The 19610-nt window shown below is 41.4% G+C and overlaps 1 protein-coding gene across 3 annotated transcripts in view; it reads right to left on the bottom strand.

The window, feature by feature from the left end:
- The window catches only part of emid1 (EMI domain containing 1), a 437271-nt gene that overhangs the window by 132705 nt on the left and 284956 nt on the right, over nt 1-19610 (bottom strand). For all 3 annotated transcript variants that reach the window (XM_073065698.1, XM_073065701.1, XM_073065699.1), the window contains exon 6: nt 15403-15547. In XM_073065698.1, coding sequence (XP_072921799.1) covers nt 15403-15547 — 145 coding nt within the window. The remainder of the gene's footprint in view (nt 1-15402; nt 15548-19610) is intronic.

The raw sequence follows: 19610 nt of genomic DNA, 5'->3' as shown, positions 1-19610 counted from the left end.
GCGACTTGCACCTCCTTTGCTAGAGACATATCTTCGCCCCGCACCCATACAGTCGCTTCTTGAAATATTGCTGCATTATTGCTGGGACAATGCTTTTTGTGCTAAAAACACACTGACAATTAGATGGTGCAACTTAATGTTGCAAATGTTATTCAGAAGTCATTTGTCACGTCTTTGTAAGAGGCTGTAATTGTACACTCCTAATGCCATCCTCACATGAGCAAATCCTTGAACTCTGTGCAAGGAATGTACAAACATGTGGGCCAGAAGCACTTAGAAACAATGCTGGGTTGTTGCGAAACTACAGGGATGAGGGCAAGAGGGTATTTAAGTACACAAGGACAATAGCAAAGTCAAGGATGGCAAACTGCCATTCAGATGATTAAAAACCATATTCCTAGAAGTCAAATTTTCACAGCTATCTTCTGAATGGTTCTAATATTTTTAGTCTCTCATGCTTTCACCATGACCAAGAAAGAATTCAAATGGGATTTGCCCGTGTCTTTTATTGAAAATTGGATATTCCCCGAGTTATCACTCAAAAGATAGTCAGTCACCTATAGTATGTGGTCAACGTTGGATTGATGCAAAGAGAACCTCAGCAGGTGTCACCCCTTTCACAAGAATCTCAAAAATAGAGAAAGAAAACAGCACAATGGACTTTCCCCTGATGGAATAGATCAAGCACCAACTCATTTATCCTTGGCAAACACGAGGAAATCTGCAGATGCTGGAAATTCAAACAACACACATAAAATGCTGGTGGAACACAGCAGGCCAGGCAGCATCTATAAGGAGAAGCACTGTCGACGTTTCGGGCCGAGACCCTTCGTCAGGACTAACTGAAAGGAGAGATACTAAGAGATTTGAAAGTAGTGGGGGGAGGGGGAAATGCGAATCACCTATCATTTCGCATTCCCCCCTCCCCCCACTACTTTCAAATCTTTTAGTATCTCTCCTTTCAGTTAGTCCTGACGAAGGGTCTCGGCCCGAAACGTCGACAGTGCTTCTCCTTATAGATGCTGCCTGGCCTGCTGTGTTCCACCAGCATTTTGTGTGTGTCATTTATCCTTGGGTTGTTTCATGCACAGAGTTTGGATCAGGAAGGTTCTTCCAACTGGCCAATATCCTTCAACTCTGCTTATAATTACTGCAGACTCCAATAGATGAGAGGGCTATGTAGGAGTGAAGAGTTAAAGTGATCTTAGAGTGGGTGATAAGGTTGGCACAACATCGTGGGACGAAGGGCCTGTACAGTGTTGTCTTGTTCTATGTTCTGTGCTTGACTTCAAAAATTACAGGAAAAAATGTCAGCTTCAGAGTTTTCAAAACTGATAAAACTGCAAACAATTGTGACAAAGTTATCTTATATTTGTCCCAGTAAACTAGACAAGTTGGTTAAATTAAAAAATGATTTTTTTGTACTTCTTTCTCTACTCATCAAATTATAATTTCTCATGTACAGTATTTAAAGTGAATCTCCTGACTGGGGGATGGCATTGAGACAATTTCCCGATCTTGATGACTGGACTGACTGATAAATGACAAAGACTGATAAACTCCTGTGCGTCAAAGATCTATTTGATATTTTTAGGTTCATTAATATCTCCTATTCAAACACATATGGCCTATTTTACTGAACAAAAAACGTGTGAGATAACGTTGGTCAGCAGCGAAATTATAGTTTGTGCTTATACTGGAAAGAGACAGCCAGGCCAGATGGATTGAAAAGGCAGGGTGTCGGGAGCACAGGCGGGGATCGGGCCAGTTCAGCTCGCTGCTTCACGACATTTACTTCGCTCTGCACTGCACTGAGGCTGAGCCTGTGGCCTGCTCCGCTCGCTCTGGGCACCGTGTCTATGGACTTACTTTTGTTCCGAAGGCTGTTGCTTGCTCTTATTGTTTGCACAATTTGTTCACGTTTTTTCTCTCTCTGCTCATTGGGTGTTTGGCAGTCTTTTTCTATGGTTCTTTTGGGTTTCTTTGTTTTGTGGCTGCCTGTAAGGAGACGAATCTCAAGGCTGTATAATGTATACACACTTTGATAATAAATTTGCTTTGAACTTTGAAGAAGAAAATTAGACCAAGAGCGTGGGAGCACTCTGTAATGACATGCTGGACTGCACTCAGAATGCAATTCCACTTCACAGACCGCCCAGTTCAAATCCTTTGCCTACAAAACTATGACATTTTATTTGATGGAATTAATGCATTAAGAATCACCAAGCGTGCTTCAACAAAACAAAATCACAAGAGTTCTTCAAGTCTTCAAGTTGCTCCCTTGTAAGACGAGTTCCTCTTTACCTTCAGTGACTTACTAATATTGTTTCTCTAACAATAGGAATGATCCGATAATAATTTTTTTATATCTGATGTTCTTGACGTGCTGTAGGTCACTCTTTACTGGAGGAACAGATCTTATGGACAGAAAGACGAACAGCATAATGAAAGATTCAAAGTATATTTATTATTAAAGTATGTATACATTATACAACCCTGAGATTCATCTCCCCATAGACAGCAATGAAACAAAGAAACACCCTTCAAAGAAAGTGTCAAGTACTCAACACACTAACAAAAGAGAACAAATTGTGCAAACGACAAAAAATGGGTGAGAATAACACAGAATATAAAACATCAAACCACAGAGTCTTTGAAACAATCTAGGAATGTTCAGTTCAGTTCTGTTCATTAGCGCTGTGTCATTCATTGGCCGCAGGCCACAGAGCCAGTCCGCCCCAATCAAAATCACACAAAACAATAAAAACGAGCGACCAGAAACACATCGTAACGTGAACTACAGAGTCCAATCCACAAACCACGTCGACTAAACCTTGCACAAGACCCAGGACTCCGCACCGTCCTCCGACAGCTTTAAATCACTTGCAGCTTTAAAACTGATAGTCGAGATCTGAGTTATATAGAACAATGAAGAATCATTCCATATATTCAAAATTGGCAGCTCATTCATGGTCGTTGGTGTTTCGTGTAAAAATTGTTCCTCTTCTTCCCACCACCCATCTTCCCTCACCTCCACTGAAAAGCACCTGGTTCTTCACCTGATCTCAGCCCATTTCAGTTGGGATTCCAGTTAGTTCTTCCATGTCCACCATGTTCACTGCTCCCAACATACATCAGTGACCTAATCTAATTCATCACTCTGACATATTTGCATTTTCATTGATAGTTGAAACATTTCTGAAACGTTGCCTAAGCTCAGCCAAAATACAAGATAATATTTCATGCCAATTGTGTTGATATATTCTCTTCTTCTTGGTCACGGTATGCAATGGGCCCTTCGAGCCACGCTGGCCAGCAATCCCCCCGCTTTAATCTGACAATTTACAATGACCAGTTAACCAACCAACCAGTAGGTTTTTGGACTGTGGGAGGAAACCGGAGCATCTGGAGGAAACCCACGCAGTCTCGGGGAGAGCATACAAACTCCTTACAGGCAGGGACGGGAATTGAACCTAGGTTCAATGTTGTGCTAACCATTACGCTACCAAGGGCAGGGGCTCCCAACCTGGGGTCCATAGTCCCCTTTTTTAATGGTATGAGTTCATGGCATAAAAAAATTTGGGAACCCCTGTATAAGACCATAAGACATAGGAGCAGAATTAGGCCATTTGTCCCATTGAGTCTGCTTCGCCATTCAATCATGGGCTGATCCTTTTTACCCCTCCTCAGCCCCGCTCTCTGGTCTTCTCGCTGTAACCTTTGATGCTGTGTCCAATCAAGGAAGTATCAAGCTCTGCCTTAAAGACACCCAACAACCTGGCATCCACAGCTGCCTGTGTTAACAAATTCCACAAATTCACAACCTTCTGGCTAAAGAAATTTCTCTGCATCTCTGGTTTAAATGGACAGCCCTCTATCCTGAGGCTGTGCCCTCTTGTCCTAGACTCCCTCACTATAGGAAACATCCTTTCCACATCTACTCTATCTAGGCCTTTCAAAATTCGAAAGGTTTCAATGATATCCCCCCTCATCCTTCTAAATTCCAGTGAGTACAGACACAGAGCTATCAAACTTTCCTCGTATGATACCCCTTTCATTCCCGGAATTGTTCTTGTGAACCGCCTCTGAACCCTCTCCAGTGGCAGCACATCCTTTCTTTGATGAGGGGCCCAAAACTGTTCACGATACTCAAGGCAAGGCCTCACCAGTGCCTTTCAAAGCCTCAGCATCACATCCCTGTAACACCACTGATGCCTGACTGCATCTTGATTGTGGGATCCACATGGAGTGTAGACGGCGCTTACTGCAGTTCTCCAGCACAAATACTCGGCAATATAACGTGCTAGCTGACCCTCTGCCAGGTGACGAGAAAAGTCTGCAAGTGAGTACATAAGCATCATGCAGTTGAAATATTTTTAAATAACTGAGTTCAGACATAAGTTTATAATTTTTAAACTTTTGTCAGGTTTGATGAATAGCTAGTCAGGGAAGTAGATTAACTATCTGTCAATTTTCTTTTCCCCAGCAGTTCTTCCCCCACCCATATGGCAGCACCACACCAACTCTTTGCACGATCTGCTCATTAGCAGCTGGCCTGGGTTCAATCCGCAAAATAACAAAGAGATACTGATGAAAGAGAAGCCTGCAGTTACAAGGCACAATGCTAAGCACAGGTGGGCCTGCTGTTGTAGTAACTTCTGGCCCGCTAATTCTTTCAAGATAAAAGTAAAGAGAAGCATTTGTAATATTTTTTTTATTCTTGCCCTTCCAAGCAAATGAAAGTAGTTTTGTTTCTCTCTTGTCACAGGCAAACTGCGTGGCCGATCACCTTCTGGTTGCACGGAAGCCGTCACAGGATCCATTCAAGTGCGGACAACGTGGCCACCTGCTCCGCAAGTGGACGGTGCTCACGTCCAGTTGTGGGGCCTGAAACAATGGAAGGCGTCACTCCAAAATGTCATCCTGATCTTTTGTGTGCTGCCACTTTGTTTCTCCACTTGGCATGCCAGGGTAACATCGGCTGGATTGACAGATTGTGAATTGAGCTTTCCGAAACAAGTAAAAGGAAGCCATGTTATCCCCGGTATTCCAGTTTCCATTAGAGCACCACAGAAATTTGGGCAGGTGGGGCTCGGCAGCCGTGGTTGGCAGGTCACCTAGGGGAAGGAAAACTCTAATATCAAGCCTCCACTGTCTTTCAGTTATACCCATTATGGGGAAGGCTTTGGGAGTAAACCCTGAGGGAAAATCCAGAGCTGGGGTCCCTACATTGAGTTCATGGCTGACTGGCAACTCCAGTGATGCTGCTGGTACCAAACTGCATCAGTCTCTGCCGTTGCTTTGGATTCATCAGCTGTGTGGAGAGGGTGAACCTGCCACATGGGCGACAGCTTGCTCTCCATATCGTACTGCCTTGGCTTGCTTATCATGTGGAGGGCTGGGAAGCAACATCCATGGTTGACCTCGATCAGTGGAGGACAGAAATTGATACTGGTTTAAAATTATGTGCAAGACTTTTCCATGAACCGTAACTTGGAAAGATGACTAAAGGACAAGCACTCATTAATAATGATTCACATTTAACATCTTCAGTCTGTGTTTGGAACGGACTGAAACCACAGGCAGAAGAAATAATCACCGGAGAGCAGGCTGGATTCAGAAGTGGAAGAAGTACAGCAGAACAGATATTCAGCCTCTGAGTGCTGTGCGAGAAATATAACCAACGTCAACAGGACGGCATCCGTGTGTTCATAGACTTCAAGAAGGCACTCGATAGGGCATGGCATGATGTAGTCTGGGCCACAAAGAAGAGCTACAACACGAGCCAGAAGCTGATCCAAACCACCACGCAGCTCTACACCAAAGCTAGCAGTGCAGTACTTGTTCAAGGCACAGTTGGAGGGTGGTTCCACACATCAGTCGGAGTCTGACAAGGCTGCCTCCATGCTGTTCAATACTTCCCTGGAGCAAATAACGACATGCCCTGGAAGACCATATTGGCACAGTCAGAATCGGAGGACAGATCATAACCAATCTCAGGTTCGCCGATGGCACTGATGGGCTGGCAGGAGGTGAGGATGAATTGGCCTGCCTTGTGAACCGTCTGGATGGTAGATCTACCAGATACGGCATGAAGATCAGCACAGAGAAAACCAAGCTGATGAGAAACACAGAGGAGCCAATCACAACAAAATGTAGTCCGTGGACAAGAACTGGAGACTGTCAAAGGGTTCAGCTATCTTGGCGTCATCATCAACCAAGAAAGATCAAAGCCCTTGCAAGCTCAGCCCAAACAACAGCAATGCTGGCTAAACTAAAACCAGTTTGGAGAGACAATAACATCGCTCTCAGATCCAGGTTGAAACTTCTGCATGCACTTATGCTCTCCATCTTTTTGTTTGCATGTAAATGATGGACTTTGACAGAGGAACTGCAAAAGAAGATCCAGGCAGTAGAAATGAGATGCTTCAGAACGCTCTTCAGCATCTCCTATACAGACCATGGCTCAAACGACGAAGTACAAAGAGCCATCACCCAGCACGTGAGACACTCCGAAGATCTACTGTCCACAGTAAAGAAGAGGGAACAGAGATGGCATGGCCACATTACAAGATCAAGTGGACTCTCAAAGACCATTCTCCCCTCCAGCAGAACATTGCCAACTGCACTTACATCCCTTGTAAATCACAGCATTTTCAAAGTTCAAAACAAAATCATTATCAAAAGTACACACATGTTAACCATATACTAAACACAAGATACTATGCAGATGTTGAAAATCCGGATTAACACACGCAAAATGCTGGAGGAAGTCAGCAGGTCAGGCAGCATCAATGGAGAGGAATAAAGAGCCGATGTTTCTTGTGAAGGATCTTGGCCCGAAATGTTGGTTCTTTAATCCTCTCCATAGTGGCTGCTCGATATGTTGAGTTCCTGAAGCATTTTGTGTGTAATACTATACTGTATCATGCATTGAGATTCATCTTATTGCAATCATTTACAGAAATAAAGAAATACAATAGAATTTCTGGATCTATCTTCTCAATGACATGGAACTAACTCAGTTGCAACTTCCCCCTAAAGAAAAATTTCAAAATCATCTAGCCCTTGAAGTGTTCAGTTCTAATTATCTGAATAATTGCCTGATAATACGATGTCTGGAAAATATTAGAGATAATTTTATTTATTGTCAGTGCTCCTTAATACCATTGTCCTTTGGAGAGCATCTTTAAGGTACACAAAGTTCACTCAATGGACATTCAACCATACATGAACACTCATGAGTAGATCCAAATGAGACAACGTTACTCTGGGGTCAAGGTGCAAAACACAGTACCAATAGTCACACGCAACACATACAAGATAGCAAGCATATGTTGGTATTACAGCCACGCAATAAGGAAGTTCAAGCTCCAGCCCTCCATCTGCAGTCGACCACAATAGGGCCTGTCTTCTGCTGAGTGACGCTGTCTCTGGTCTGGATGCCACACCACACTGCCCCTGGTGGAGTGAACTGGCTCCAACGCCTCTCTCTCGGTGGCTGTAAACAGGTGCCATCTTGGCTCGAGGCCTAGTCCTCACATATGCAAGATAGCTCAGATGTTGGACTTTGATTTGAAAAGCATGACTAACTTTTGTTATCTGGTGGATTTAATTTCAGTTATTCCTGGCAAAAAGTAAACCAAGGAATACATAGTAAAAATCCACTCAAATGTATCCATTAATCCAAATCAAAACATGAATTAACTATAAAAACCTCTCTGTTTGTGTATTAAGTAGGTTCACAAATCAAAATCAACCCATGATTTGTTTGTAACAGATATGATGCAAGTGATTAAAGATGTGGAATAGCTTGCCACAGGATCTTCTATGAGCACAACTTGATATTGAACACACACATTATTTATTATTTCAGTTTTCATGCTTGAAATAAAATTTGCTATTACCCTTAGTGTTTGCAGAATATCTTTCCGTGGTCTCTACCTAGCTCACTTCTGATTTTTGACAGTATGAGTTGATAATATTGCACCAGCACCTTTTCTGACACACTTCATTGTCCCTGAATTATCCAGCATGCAGTACTGGGTTCTGTGATGGTATTGGACCTGCTGACTGCAAAGGTTGTCATCTCAAACAAAGGTCTTAAGTCCTATTGGATATAACTAGCCACAACTACTCTCGCTAAGGTATGGGTTCCGAATGTTTTTATGTCATGAACCATTACAATTAACTGAGGGTCCATGGACCGCAGGTTGGAGACCCTTACACTAAAAGGAGATTCTACTGCAACTACTCAATATTCAAAGACTCGTTTTCTTCCCTATATATTCTCTGCAGCAAGATTTAGCTGCCAATGCCCACTATTTCAGTGGTAGGTCCTCATCTCCCGACCAGGAGAAGATATTTCCAATTAACAATGTAGCTTAAAACACAGTTCATTTATTTACAGTAATACAGGTTTGAATCCATACATTCTTAAAATACATTTAAAACTCACAGAGGATTTCTATTTCAAACACTTATTTCTCAATTACAAACCGTTTCTAAAACACAAAGCATTTCTCAAACCCAATGGATTTCCAAAGCACAGGTACTATTCCTATAAGCTGAAAAGACACACCATGATGTGTATGAGCAAGGCATTCATCGCAGAAACTGAAGCCATGGGAATGGATTCTTTTCACCCCATCTTCCTATCATTCTTCTTGATGTTGTTCAATAACTCCTAATAAATCTGAATTGCTCTCCATATTTACGCTCTTTTTCTACCACTTGGGTGATTTCATACACATATGATATTTTTTCAGATGCCAATATAAATGGTATAAAAGCATTTTGGAGACACAGTTCTTCAGCTACCTTCCATTAATAGTTTAAAGCTGTGAAGCTCACTTCCTTGAGCACATTAAACCTTCTAACTATAAACACATCATTGTTATTAATACGCTAAATAATATTATCCATCTTGTCTACAAGTTTCCTTGAACCAAGTAACTTAAGAGTCAGCTTCTCTGTTTGAGAAAACTGAATTAACTGACCCATTATCTTATACTGCTTCTTGAGCAGTCATAAAGCAGGTGTAGTGAGCTAAATCTTACTTCTTGCAGACAGAAAGTCTAATATCCACAAAAAATTGATTGCAAAGCTGTTCTTTAGACAACACTTGTTTTAGCCTCAAGGTGATTAGTGCTTGTCATTTACATTTCAAGAACTGAAGATCAACTTCCCTTTATGACCAGAAGTCAAACAACTGTTAGTTGGATGTTTACTTACATCTGTTTGTGATCTTACAGAAGACGCTATGTTTAGAAAGCAACATTGGCAAACAACCAAGAATGAGAAAGAGACCAAGAAGTGAATTTCCATCACAGTTGGCAGAAATTTCCAACGAGCCTACTCCACACTGCATCACAAAAGAAACTTCTTGAAGCAAGATGTGTGTCAACAGGCTTCGGTTCTCCTTCCTGATTGTAGCAATAAGAAGAGGGCATGTCCTGCGTAATGGGGTCCTTAATGATGGATGTCGTTTTTTTTGAGGAATCATCTTTTGCAGGTGTCTGAGATGCTGGGGAGGCTTGTACCCACGATGGAGCTGGCTGAGTTTACAACTTCTTGCAACTTTTTGCGATACTATGCATTGGCTCCGCCATACCAGATCATGATGCAACCAGTTAATATACATAGTATTACTGTTGAAACTTGTGAGTGTCTTTGGTGACATACCAGGACTCCTCAAACTTCTAATGAAATATAGCCACTGTTGTGCCATTGTTGTAATTCTTTGCCCTCCTGCCATCTGGGAAAAGGCACCAAAGCATTCAGGCTCTCACAACCAGACTGTGCAACAGTTTCTTCCCCCAAGCCATCAGATTCTTCAATACCCAGAGTCTGGACTGATACCAACTTACTGCCCTCTACTGTGCCTATTGTCTTGTTTATTATTTATTGTAATGCCTGCACTGTTTTGTGCACTTTATGCAGTCCTGGGTAGGTCTGTAGTCTAGTGTAGTTTTTGTGTTGGTTTACGTAGTTCAGTGTAGTTTTTGTATTGTTTCATGTAGCACCATGGTCCTGAAAAATGTTGTCTCATTTTTACTGTGTACTATACCAGCAGTTATGGTCAAAATGACAATAAAAAGACACTTGACTTGAATTGCATCAATATGCTGGACCCAGGATAGATCTACAAAGATGTTGACATCCAGGAACTTGAAACAGCTCACTCTTTCTGTTGTGTATTTAATATTTCAATAACATTTCAGTAATCTTGCATATATATTGTTTGATTAAGTTGAATAATTTAACTTGAATAATAATAATTTAAATTGAATTTAAATTTAAATAATTCATTACAGGTTATGTGTAGAAATACATAATTGCGTACATCATTACACTACCATGTGGTGCATGCACACCTTGCTAAAAAGTAAAGACGAAGTTAAAACCGCACTCTCCGGACTTCCGTGTTTCCTTTGAAATAAGTTAAAGTTTTAAAGTTACAGAATGTAGCGTTTTCCACTGCTGATCCCTTAGTGGGGACTGGTATGTTTTCCCTCAACTGCCCCTTCCTGAATACCTCAATGAATCCCTTGGTCTTACTGACTCTGAGTGCAAGGTTGTTGCTGTGACACCACTCAACCAGCTGATCTATCTTGCTCTTGTATGCCTCTTCATTACCACGTGAAATTCTGTACCTCACTCTGCCTTACTATTTGCCGTTCATCCAGTACGGTCCTACTACAGCAAAATGTTGGTTTACCTGTAAGATTTATGATGTTCTTTCAGAAAGTTTTATGATCCACGTACTATTTCAATAAAATCTCATACAGGATATTTTCCATAATTTTGCCAACAGGATTTGCTCTGCAATACTAATCAAAACAAGCATTGGGATTGTGCATATCAAATAACATTTTTTGTCACAATACAAATTGCTTCCGGGGGACATCACGTGATGACGTAGGATCGAGACGCAGGGACCCAGCTCTCCCGTAAAAAGTTAATAAATTAATGTTTAAATGAAGAAAAGTTAGTCAATACTTTTTAAAAGTTACTTATAAACAACTCCGGACTGTGTCAAGCTATGCCTCAAGGAAGGAAGATGAAGAAAACTAATACCGGGAAGACTACGCAAGTTGGAACAAGAACAAGGCCCACGTCTACCGAGGAACTGCGGTCTCAGGTACATTATATCACCGGCGATACGGAACAGGAGACTGTGGCAACACTGGCCACTTCCAAAGGAAAAAACCATCGTGAACTGCGCAAACGCGAAGGATGGAGCATGCGCAAATGGGAGCAACAAGAACTACAAAGCCCAGCTACCACTGCAACTGAAAGTGATAGCGAATCGGAGGGACAGTCAAATCTCTCGGAAGGATCAGATGAAGAAAGAGGTAAAAGTCCTTCTAGAAATATAGAAAATACTTTGAGACAAATAATGCGTAAATTAGACACATTAAAAGTAATTAAAAATAATCAAAAAATACTCGAAAAAAAATGACCAATATGGAGATTATGCTTGATAAAATGACAAAGAGACAGGAAAAAATGGAAAAAAGAATTACGGACTTGGAAACTACAACGGAAGACATGGTTGAAAGAATGGACAAAATGGAAAAGGAAAATACTGCTTAGACATCAGAAAGAAAACAATTTATGGAAAAAATTGATAAGCTTGAAAATCTCAGTAGACGAAATAATATTAAAATTGTTGGGCTTAAAGAAGATATAGAAGGAGAAGATCCAATAAATTTTTTTCAAAAATGGATCCCTGAAAAATTGAAAATGGAAAGAGAAACTCCAATTGAGATTGAAAGGGTGCATAGATCTTTAAGGTCAAGACCTCGAGCTGATCAAAACCCACGATCAATTTTGATAAAATGCTTATGATACCAAGACAAAGAAAAGATCCTGAAGGCCGCTGCCCAAAGTGCCAAAAATAGAAATGGGCCACTGATGATAGCAGGGAAACCAATTCTTTTTTATCCTGATATAAGTTACAACCTGTTGAAGAGAAAGAAGGAATTTAACCCAGCGAAAAAAGCCTTATGGGAAAAGGGTTATAAATTTACAATGCGTCATCCAGCAACACTGATAATTTTTTTGGAGGAGGGAAAAATTTTTTTTTCCGATTATCGAAAAGCGGAGGAGTTTGTACAAGAACTTCCATCAATTCGCTAATTACACATAGAGGCTTCCAAACGTAATGGATTAAAGATGAAGATAGACCCAAGGAACAGAAGCGATGGACATTTATGGATATTATAGAAGAGAAAAGCAAAATTTTAGAAATACTAAATGAGAATAGTATTTTTTTTTTCTCTTCTTATACATATACTTTTTTATGTTGCGGGGGGGCTGGGAGGCTGTGGATCGGTTACTGCGGGATTCACGTGTGTAATCATGGCGGTTGCCATGACCCGTACAGCAGAGGGGGGTAATGTTGTGTCTTTTTTCCACAACATTAGTAGGGGGGTATTTTTCTTTCCTTTATATTTTAATTTTTTTCTATCTTTTTGCCTGGATGATTGGTGGGGACACACATAGCAACATGGAGATTTTTATAAAGATTTCCCAGGATACCACGAAAGTGGAAAGATTAGGTATTATTATAGATTGGAGTAATATAATAAAAAAATAATGACTAATCTACTAAATTTTTTGTTTTAATGTTAATGGGCTTAATGGGCCAGTAAAAAGAAAAAGTATTTTAACATATATTAAAAAAAATGAGAACTCTGTGGAGCATGTGGGGATCTTCCAACATCCAGGCATTCCTTTTTTTTCTTTCTTATTTTTTTAATAGGGATGTTAGGGGGGAGGGGTTAAGGGGAGGGGGGGTTGGGTAACACTTTTTTTTTCATGCACATTTATTCTGTAACTATTTGAAAACAATAAAAAAAAGTTTTTAAAAAAAACAAATTGCTTCCACTGGACTTGTGCCTGCAAAAGCAAAAGACAGCACACCTGAATTTTTCAACATCGTGGTTGCAAATGCAGACAAGTCACTTGACCCAAAAATTCAAGATATATAACATGACACAACTCGTAATGTAACCTCATCAATCCTCCTCTGCTTCACAAGGTTAAATTGCAGAAGTGCTTTTCGAGTAGAGATCCCTTGTCCCAAGAATGGACAGGACTCCGGAGCTGATTTTCTGTTATTTGTGAAGTGGGGTGCCATGCGCAATCATAGTCGATTGAAAACGGATGTGGGAGCACGGAGGAACATTGTGAAATCTCCAGGAAGACCTTCTTCGTTGCTGCTGCTGCTGTGAGGTCCGGGTCTCTGCTGGGAAGAACAGGCCCCCAGTCCTCAGGGTCACATTGCAGATGGCTGTTGGCGGGGCCGTCTTAATACACTCGGCAAAGGATGGTGCTCGGAGAAGCTGTGCCGGAGGGGATGGTCGTCGGATCGGAGGTTCGACGGACTCGGAGTCCGCTGCGGTCAGGTCGCTTTCAGTGTGTGCTGTGTCTGTGAGGCTTGGGTTCGACGGAGCTTTCATTGTGTGCTGCGTCAGTGAGGCTGAGTCGGGCGGCGCCGTGGGAGTCCATAGCGGGGGTATTCCCCCGATGGCGAGTCTGTCGGGACCCTGGGGACTTGTGGAAACTGTGGTGATTTCTTTTGAACTTATAGTCCTTTAACATCTTTGGACTATCTTTACTGCGCCCATGGTCTGTTTTTAATCAATTATGTTATTGTTTACACTGTTGTAACTATGTGGTTTTGTGCAGGTCTTGTAACCTCAGTTTTTGGTCTTGTTTGTCTGGTGGATTTGGAGCTCCTTTCCGGGGAACGCGCTAGATGGTAGCGCGATATTAATACGCAGCAGCCTCTCCGGACTCTGGATTAGGGATTGCCAAACATTACGTGGATTTTCTGGTGTAGTCTGTTTTGTCATATGCTTTTGTGATATCATTCTGGAGGAACGTTGTCTCATTTTTTAACTGCATTGCATTTGTGGTTTCTAAATGACAATAAACTGAATCTGAATCTGATTAAAGAGAGTTACAAATCCTCCTCTTCTGCCCTCCTTCTAGTAACTTGTGTGATTTGTTTTTTTTTGCATGGGGGGAGCTGATATTTTTCTTTGAACAGGTTGTCTTTGGTTTTCTCTGTTTCATGGCTGCCTGTAGAGAAGATGAATCTCAGGGTTTGAATGATGCTGACATGCTGTGATAATAAATGTACTTTGAATCTTTGAACCACTTTGGAACTTGTTTTACTCTATACCTTACCAAAATGTTCCTGCTGAATGTTCCATAAAATCATAATGATGCACAACCTGACCCAAAATAACCAGCACATATCAATCGATACAAATCCCATTTATCAGTGCTTGATCGGTAGCCCACTGTGCTTTGCTGATTTCAGATACCTATCCAGATATTTTGAGGTTACCTGCCTGCACCGCTTTCTCAGGCAGTGTGCTTAAGTAACACTTTACCTTTGATCAGTTATGCTAAACGCACTGTAGAAGCAGAGAGGTATACAGTATATATTCATTCACATACTTCATCACATGTAAGATCAATTGAATGTCTTCTCTCAAATACTATTTCAATCTTTTCTGGTGTGATGAAAACCCTTCTTTCCTAATAAACACACCATGTCGTCTTTGGTGAACATTTTTTCTAATCCCTCCATTCCATAGAGACTTATTCTGAACTTGGCCCTTCTGTGAAAACGCACCAGGCACCCTCGACCTGCCGGAGTTCCTCCGTATTTAAAAGACTTTCGTGGAACTGTCTGAGCTGAGGGGCAGTGCAAGATGGAATAGAATGTCCAAAAACAGAATGGTTTAAAATAAACAGGTCAACAGTTGCAGCTCCAACATTTTAATACTATGTAATCTATAGTTAAAAGCAAAAAAAACCCAATAAAGAACCATATGCACTAGAGATTCTGCAGATGCTGTAAATCTTGAAGACTACATACAATGTACTGGAGGAACTTACCAGGTTAGGCAGCATCCTTGCAGAGGAATAAACCGTCAATGCTTCAGGCTAAGACCTCCCCCCGAATGAAGGGCCTCAGCCCAAAACACCGACTGTTTATTCTCCTCCATAGATGCTGCCTGACCTGCTGAGTTCCTCCAGCATTTTGTGCGTGTTCCTTCACGAACCAAGCTATTCTCATAGACAAGCTTCTCCCATGCAATATGAAATGTGCCAACTATGATGATAATAATTTTGTCCAACGGATTATTTAATTATTTATTGAGATACAACATGGAACAGGCCCTTCTGGGAGGAAACCGGAGCATGTGAAGAAAACCCACGAGTTCCATGGGGAGGACCGTACAGACTCCTTACATAGTATCGTTCTAATCACTACGCTACTGCGGCACCCACATCCTGTAATCAGCTCACCTGAACACAGAATAGATTTCATCTCTTTTTTCGAAAGAAAACATGGCATGGTTTGTTATTACTGACCTTTTGGCCCCCTAGTTCCAGGTACCCCTCGAACTGCTGGAGCTCCTCGTAGCTTAAAAGCATCTTCAGGGGCTCCTTTAACTGTGAGGTGCCCGTGGCTTGTGAACAGAGGGCTCACTGGCTCTGCAGCTGCTAGTAAGGCAACCTGGAATGCGAGGAAAAAGTTAAATGAACATTTTTAGCTGTTATTTGGAAGCCCAAGGAAGGCTGATTACATGTACGCAGCTGTGCAAAAAATCTTTGGCACACGTAATAAAATATCTGTAAGGTGAAGATGCTTTCAAAAACAATGCAAAGTTTCTAAGTATCAAAAAGTTACTATAAAGAGCAGTAAACAACTAAATCAAGACAATATTTGGTGTGACCACCCTTTGCCTTCAACTCTCTTAGGTACACTGCATCAGAAAATCAGCTGGTAAGTTGTTCCACACATCTTGGAGAACTTGCCGCAGTTCTCCTGCAGACTTTGGCTGTCTGACTTGCTTCTGGATCTCCAGGTAATCCCAGACAGCCTCGATGCTGTTGAGATCAGAAGCCATATTTTAAAAAATTAGCCTGCCTAAGACTTTTGCAGAGGACTGCAACTTGCTGTAAAATGCGTTTAAAATGTGAAGCTTACAATGGAAAATGGAACCACGATCAGACCAAATCCCAGGCTTGTAATTTAGTCATGATTACAACATAAATCCTCTGATCTGGCAGCTAAGGCGGATCTTGATGAAAGGAGAATGAATGATTAACCCAGGGTGAACCAACATGTTGGTGCTGGTGCTAACCTCCAACTGAGTTTTCATTCAGATCTTATCTTTCTGCACGTTTCTTAAAATTCATCTGTTTTCAGCAAGTTTAAATCTTGTTCGACAAAATTTATGGACACTGCTTCATAAATTATTCAGAGGAGCTGTACCTTTTGTCTAAATGCCTCGTGCAAAGTGTATTTATTGCATTGTTGAATGGGGCTTCTTGACTTAGTTGCTTTAAGAGAGTTGGGAGTCCTCATGCAGGATTTCCTAAAGGTTAATTTGCAGGTTGAGTCGGTGATGAGGAAGGCAGATGTGATGTTAGCATTCATTTTGAGAGAATTAGCATATATAAGCAAGGATGTAATGTTAAGGCTCAATACGGCAAGAGTGAGGCCTACTTGGAGTAGTGTCAGAATCAGATTTAATATCACCGGCGTATCTCGTGAAGTTTGTTTACTTTATGGCAGCAATACAATGAAACAGATGATAAATAAACGTAGAGAAAAAACTTTGTAACATTAAGTATATGTATGTCTATTAAATAGTTAAGTTAAAATATGTAGTACAAAACAACAGAAATAAAAATGTAGTGAGGTAGTGTTCATGAGCGCAGTTTTGTCCCCCTTATTGAAGAAAGGATATGCTTACGTTGGAGAGGATTCAAAAGAGGTCCACAAAAATGATTCCGGGATTGAAAGGCTTATCATATGAGGTGTGTTTCATCGCTCTGGGCCTGAACTCATTGGAATTCAGAAGAATGAGGTGGGGGGAATCTCACAGGATCTCATCAAATGTTGAAAGGCCTTGATAGAGTGCATGTTGAGAGGGTATTTCCTATGGTGGGGGAGTCTAAGGCCAGAGGGCACAGCATTAGAATGGAGCGGAGTCCTTTCGGAACGGAGATGAGGAGGAATTTCCTTAGCTAGAGAGTGGTGAATCTGTGCAATTTGTTGCCACAGGCAGCTGTGGAGGCCAAGTTATTGGATATATTTAAGGCAGAGATTGCTAGATTCTTGATTAGTCAGGGCATGAAGTGATGCAGGGAGAAGGCAGGAGATTGGGGCTGAGAGGGAAGTGGATCAGCCATGATGAAATGGCAGAGCAGACTCGATGGGCCGAATGGCCTAATTCTGCTCCTATAGCAGTATTTAGTCTAAGCAATCATGCCTCAAGAGTGATGCTGTCAGTGTGTTATTGGTGGCCGATGGTGGAATATGAAATGCCCTTCCTTATTTCCCACCTGGCTCCATGCACTGATCAGCTGCCACATTTACTCAGAATAAAATCTGACTCTTTCACTCCACCAACCAAGCATGGTGATGACCTGACTCTCCTTGACCAGACGTGAAGCTCTATTTACCTACCCAGTATGGACTGTGGGAGGAAACAGGAAGACCTGGGGAAGACCCACACATTCCATGGGGAGGACATACAAACTCCTTACAGAGGACGCTGGAATTGAACTCCGAACTCTGATGCCCCTGAGCTATAATAGCATCACGCTAACTGCTACACTACTGTGGCACCCAATGTACGGAGGAGAAAAGCAAATTGAATCATTTGTTCAGCCACAAAGTGTTTGATAACTTGATGTTTAAAATATTAGGGAAAATCTGTAAAACAATGATCAAGATTATGATGATCTCATCCTGTTGAATCTACAAAGCAATGAGGTTCTAGTCTAAACCAAACCAAATTATATTATCACATGTAAGAATTAATCAATAACAAAGCGAGGGACATAATTACATCACCAATCACAGACAATTAGAATTAGTAATTCTACACCAAATGGACATTTAATTTACATATATACATGAAAGGGATGGGAGATTGTTGAGTTCTGTCCATTTGGGCTATGTAAGCCTTTCATTGGGATGTTCACTTTTCCTATCAAGGGTAAGTGCACAGAGGTAGGAGGGGATGTTGAGTAAGAAAATGGCAGACAAGTGTACTAAACAGAGAAAGGAAAGTTGTGAAAATGAATGAAAATCTCGTGCTAATTGTTTGAACGTTAGCCTTAGGTTTTCAAATGAAGATAAAATGTGAAAGTTGTGTGCTTCCTTGAGGGCCCTTTGGTTATTAATTGTATCTTTCATCTCTTGCTTGCAGCAACGAGTAGGGTAGATTTTGCCTGGATTCTTTGCAGTTAAATAAAGATAAAGTAATTAATGTGAAAAATTACCTAAACCCACGCGGTCATAGGGAGAACTTACAAACTTCTTACGGGCAGCGGTGGGAATTGAACCTGAGTTTCTGGTATGGGAAAGCGTTGTGTTAACCATTACACTGCCATGCCATCCAAATTGTTTAATCTCCTTCCCTTTGAGTAGATTTCCACAAGGATGTTACCATTTCATAATGTCAAAATACTTCAGAGATTCTTTTGGGAAGTTCCCAACGATCTGTCAATGAATATAACTCATAATTTGCATCACACATTTCAGGAATTTGTCTTCTTCTGTAGAATTTGACTTTGATCAGATCAAAATATAATTATTATAAATATTATCATGGGTCAGGAAAGCAATTCAAAGCACCAAGTATATAGATATTAAAAGTAGTAATGGCAGACTGTACTAATTTTGGACATAAGGACAATTTTGGACTCCATTCTACGATGAAGCACAGATCAAGAGGGTTAAGAACAAAGGTGGGACCAGAACTCAGATGTTACAGCTGTCAAAGAAGGACTGAAAAGGTCAAGATAACATCCATGGAAAAGAAGCTGTCCTAGGCAGGATGTAATGGAGATCTTTAAAATAATGACCAGACTGGACAACAGAGACCAATAAAAAATAGTTCCATCATCAAAGCCTGGGACTACAAAGACATAGCAACACACATAAAATGCTGGAGGACATAGCAGGCCAGGCAGCATCTATGGAAAAGAGTGAACAGTCGATGTTTTGGGCTGAGACCCTTCTTCAGAACAGGAAAGGAAGGGGAGAAGTCAGAGTAAGAAGGTGGGGGAGGGGAGTAAGAAGTACAAGGTGGCAGGTGATTGGTGAAACCGGGAAAGGGGGAGATGTGATGTAACGAGCTACGATGTTGTTTGGTGAAAGAGTTAAAGGGGGAATCTGATAGAAGAGGATAGAAAACCATGGGAAAAAGGGAAGGGGGAAGAGCACCAGAGGGAAGTGATGGGCAGGTAAGGAGATTGGTGAGAGAGGGAAACAGGAACAGGGAATGGTGGCAATTACAGGAACTGCAAGGAATTGATGTTCTTGCACAGGTTGGAGACTACTCAGACAGAATACAAGGTGTTGCTCCTCCAGCCTGAGTGTGGCCTCATCACGACAGTAGAGGAGGCCATGGACTGACATGTTGGAATGGAAATGGAAAGTGGAACTGAAATGGGTGGCTACAGGGAGATTCCGCTTTTAGGACTACAAAGACTTGATAGATACCAAAATTAAGTAAGAAAAGTGAGAGTTTTTTCCACTTAAAGGGATTCAATGATTC

The sequence above is a fragment of the Hemitrygon akajei genome, chromosome 14 (assembly GCF_048418815.1).
Source record: "Hemitrygon akajei chromosome 14, sHemAka1.3, whole genome shotgun sequence".
Lineage (NCBI taxonomy): Eukaryota > Metazoa > Chordata > Chondrichthyes > Myliobatiformes > Dasyatidae > Hemitrygon > Hemitrygon akajei.
This window is presented reverse-complemented; position numbering and strand designations above follow the sequence as displayed.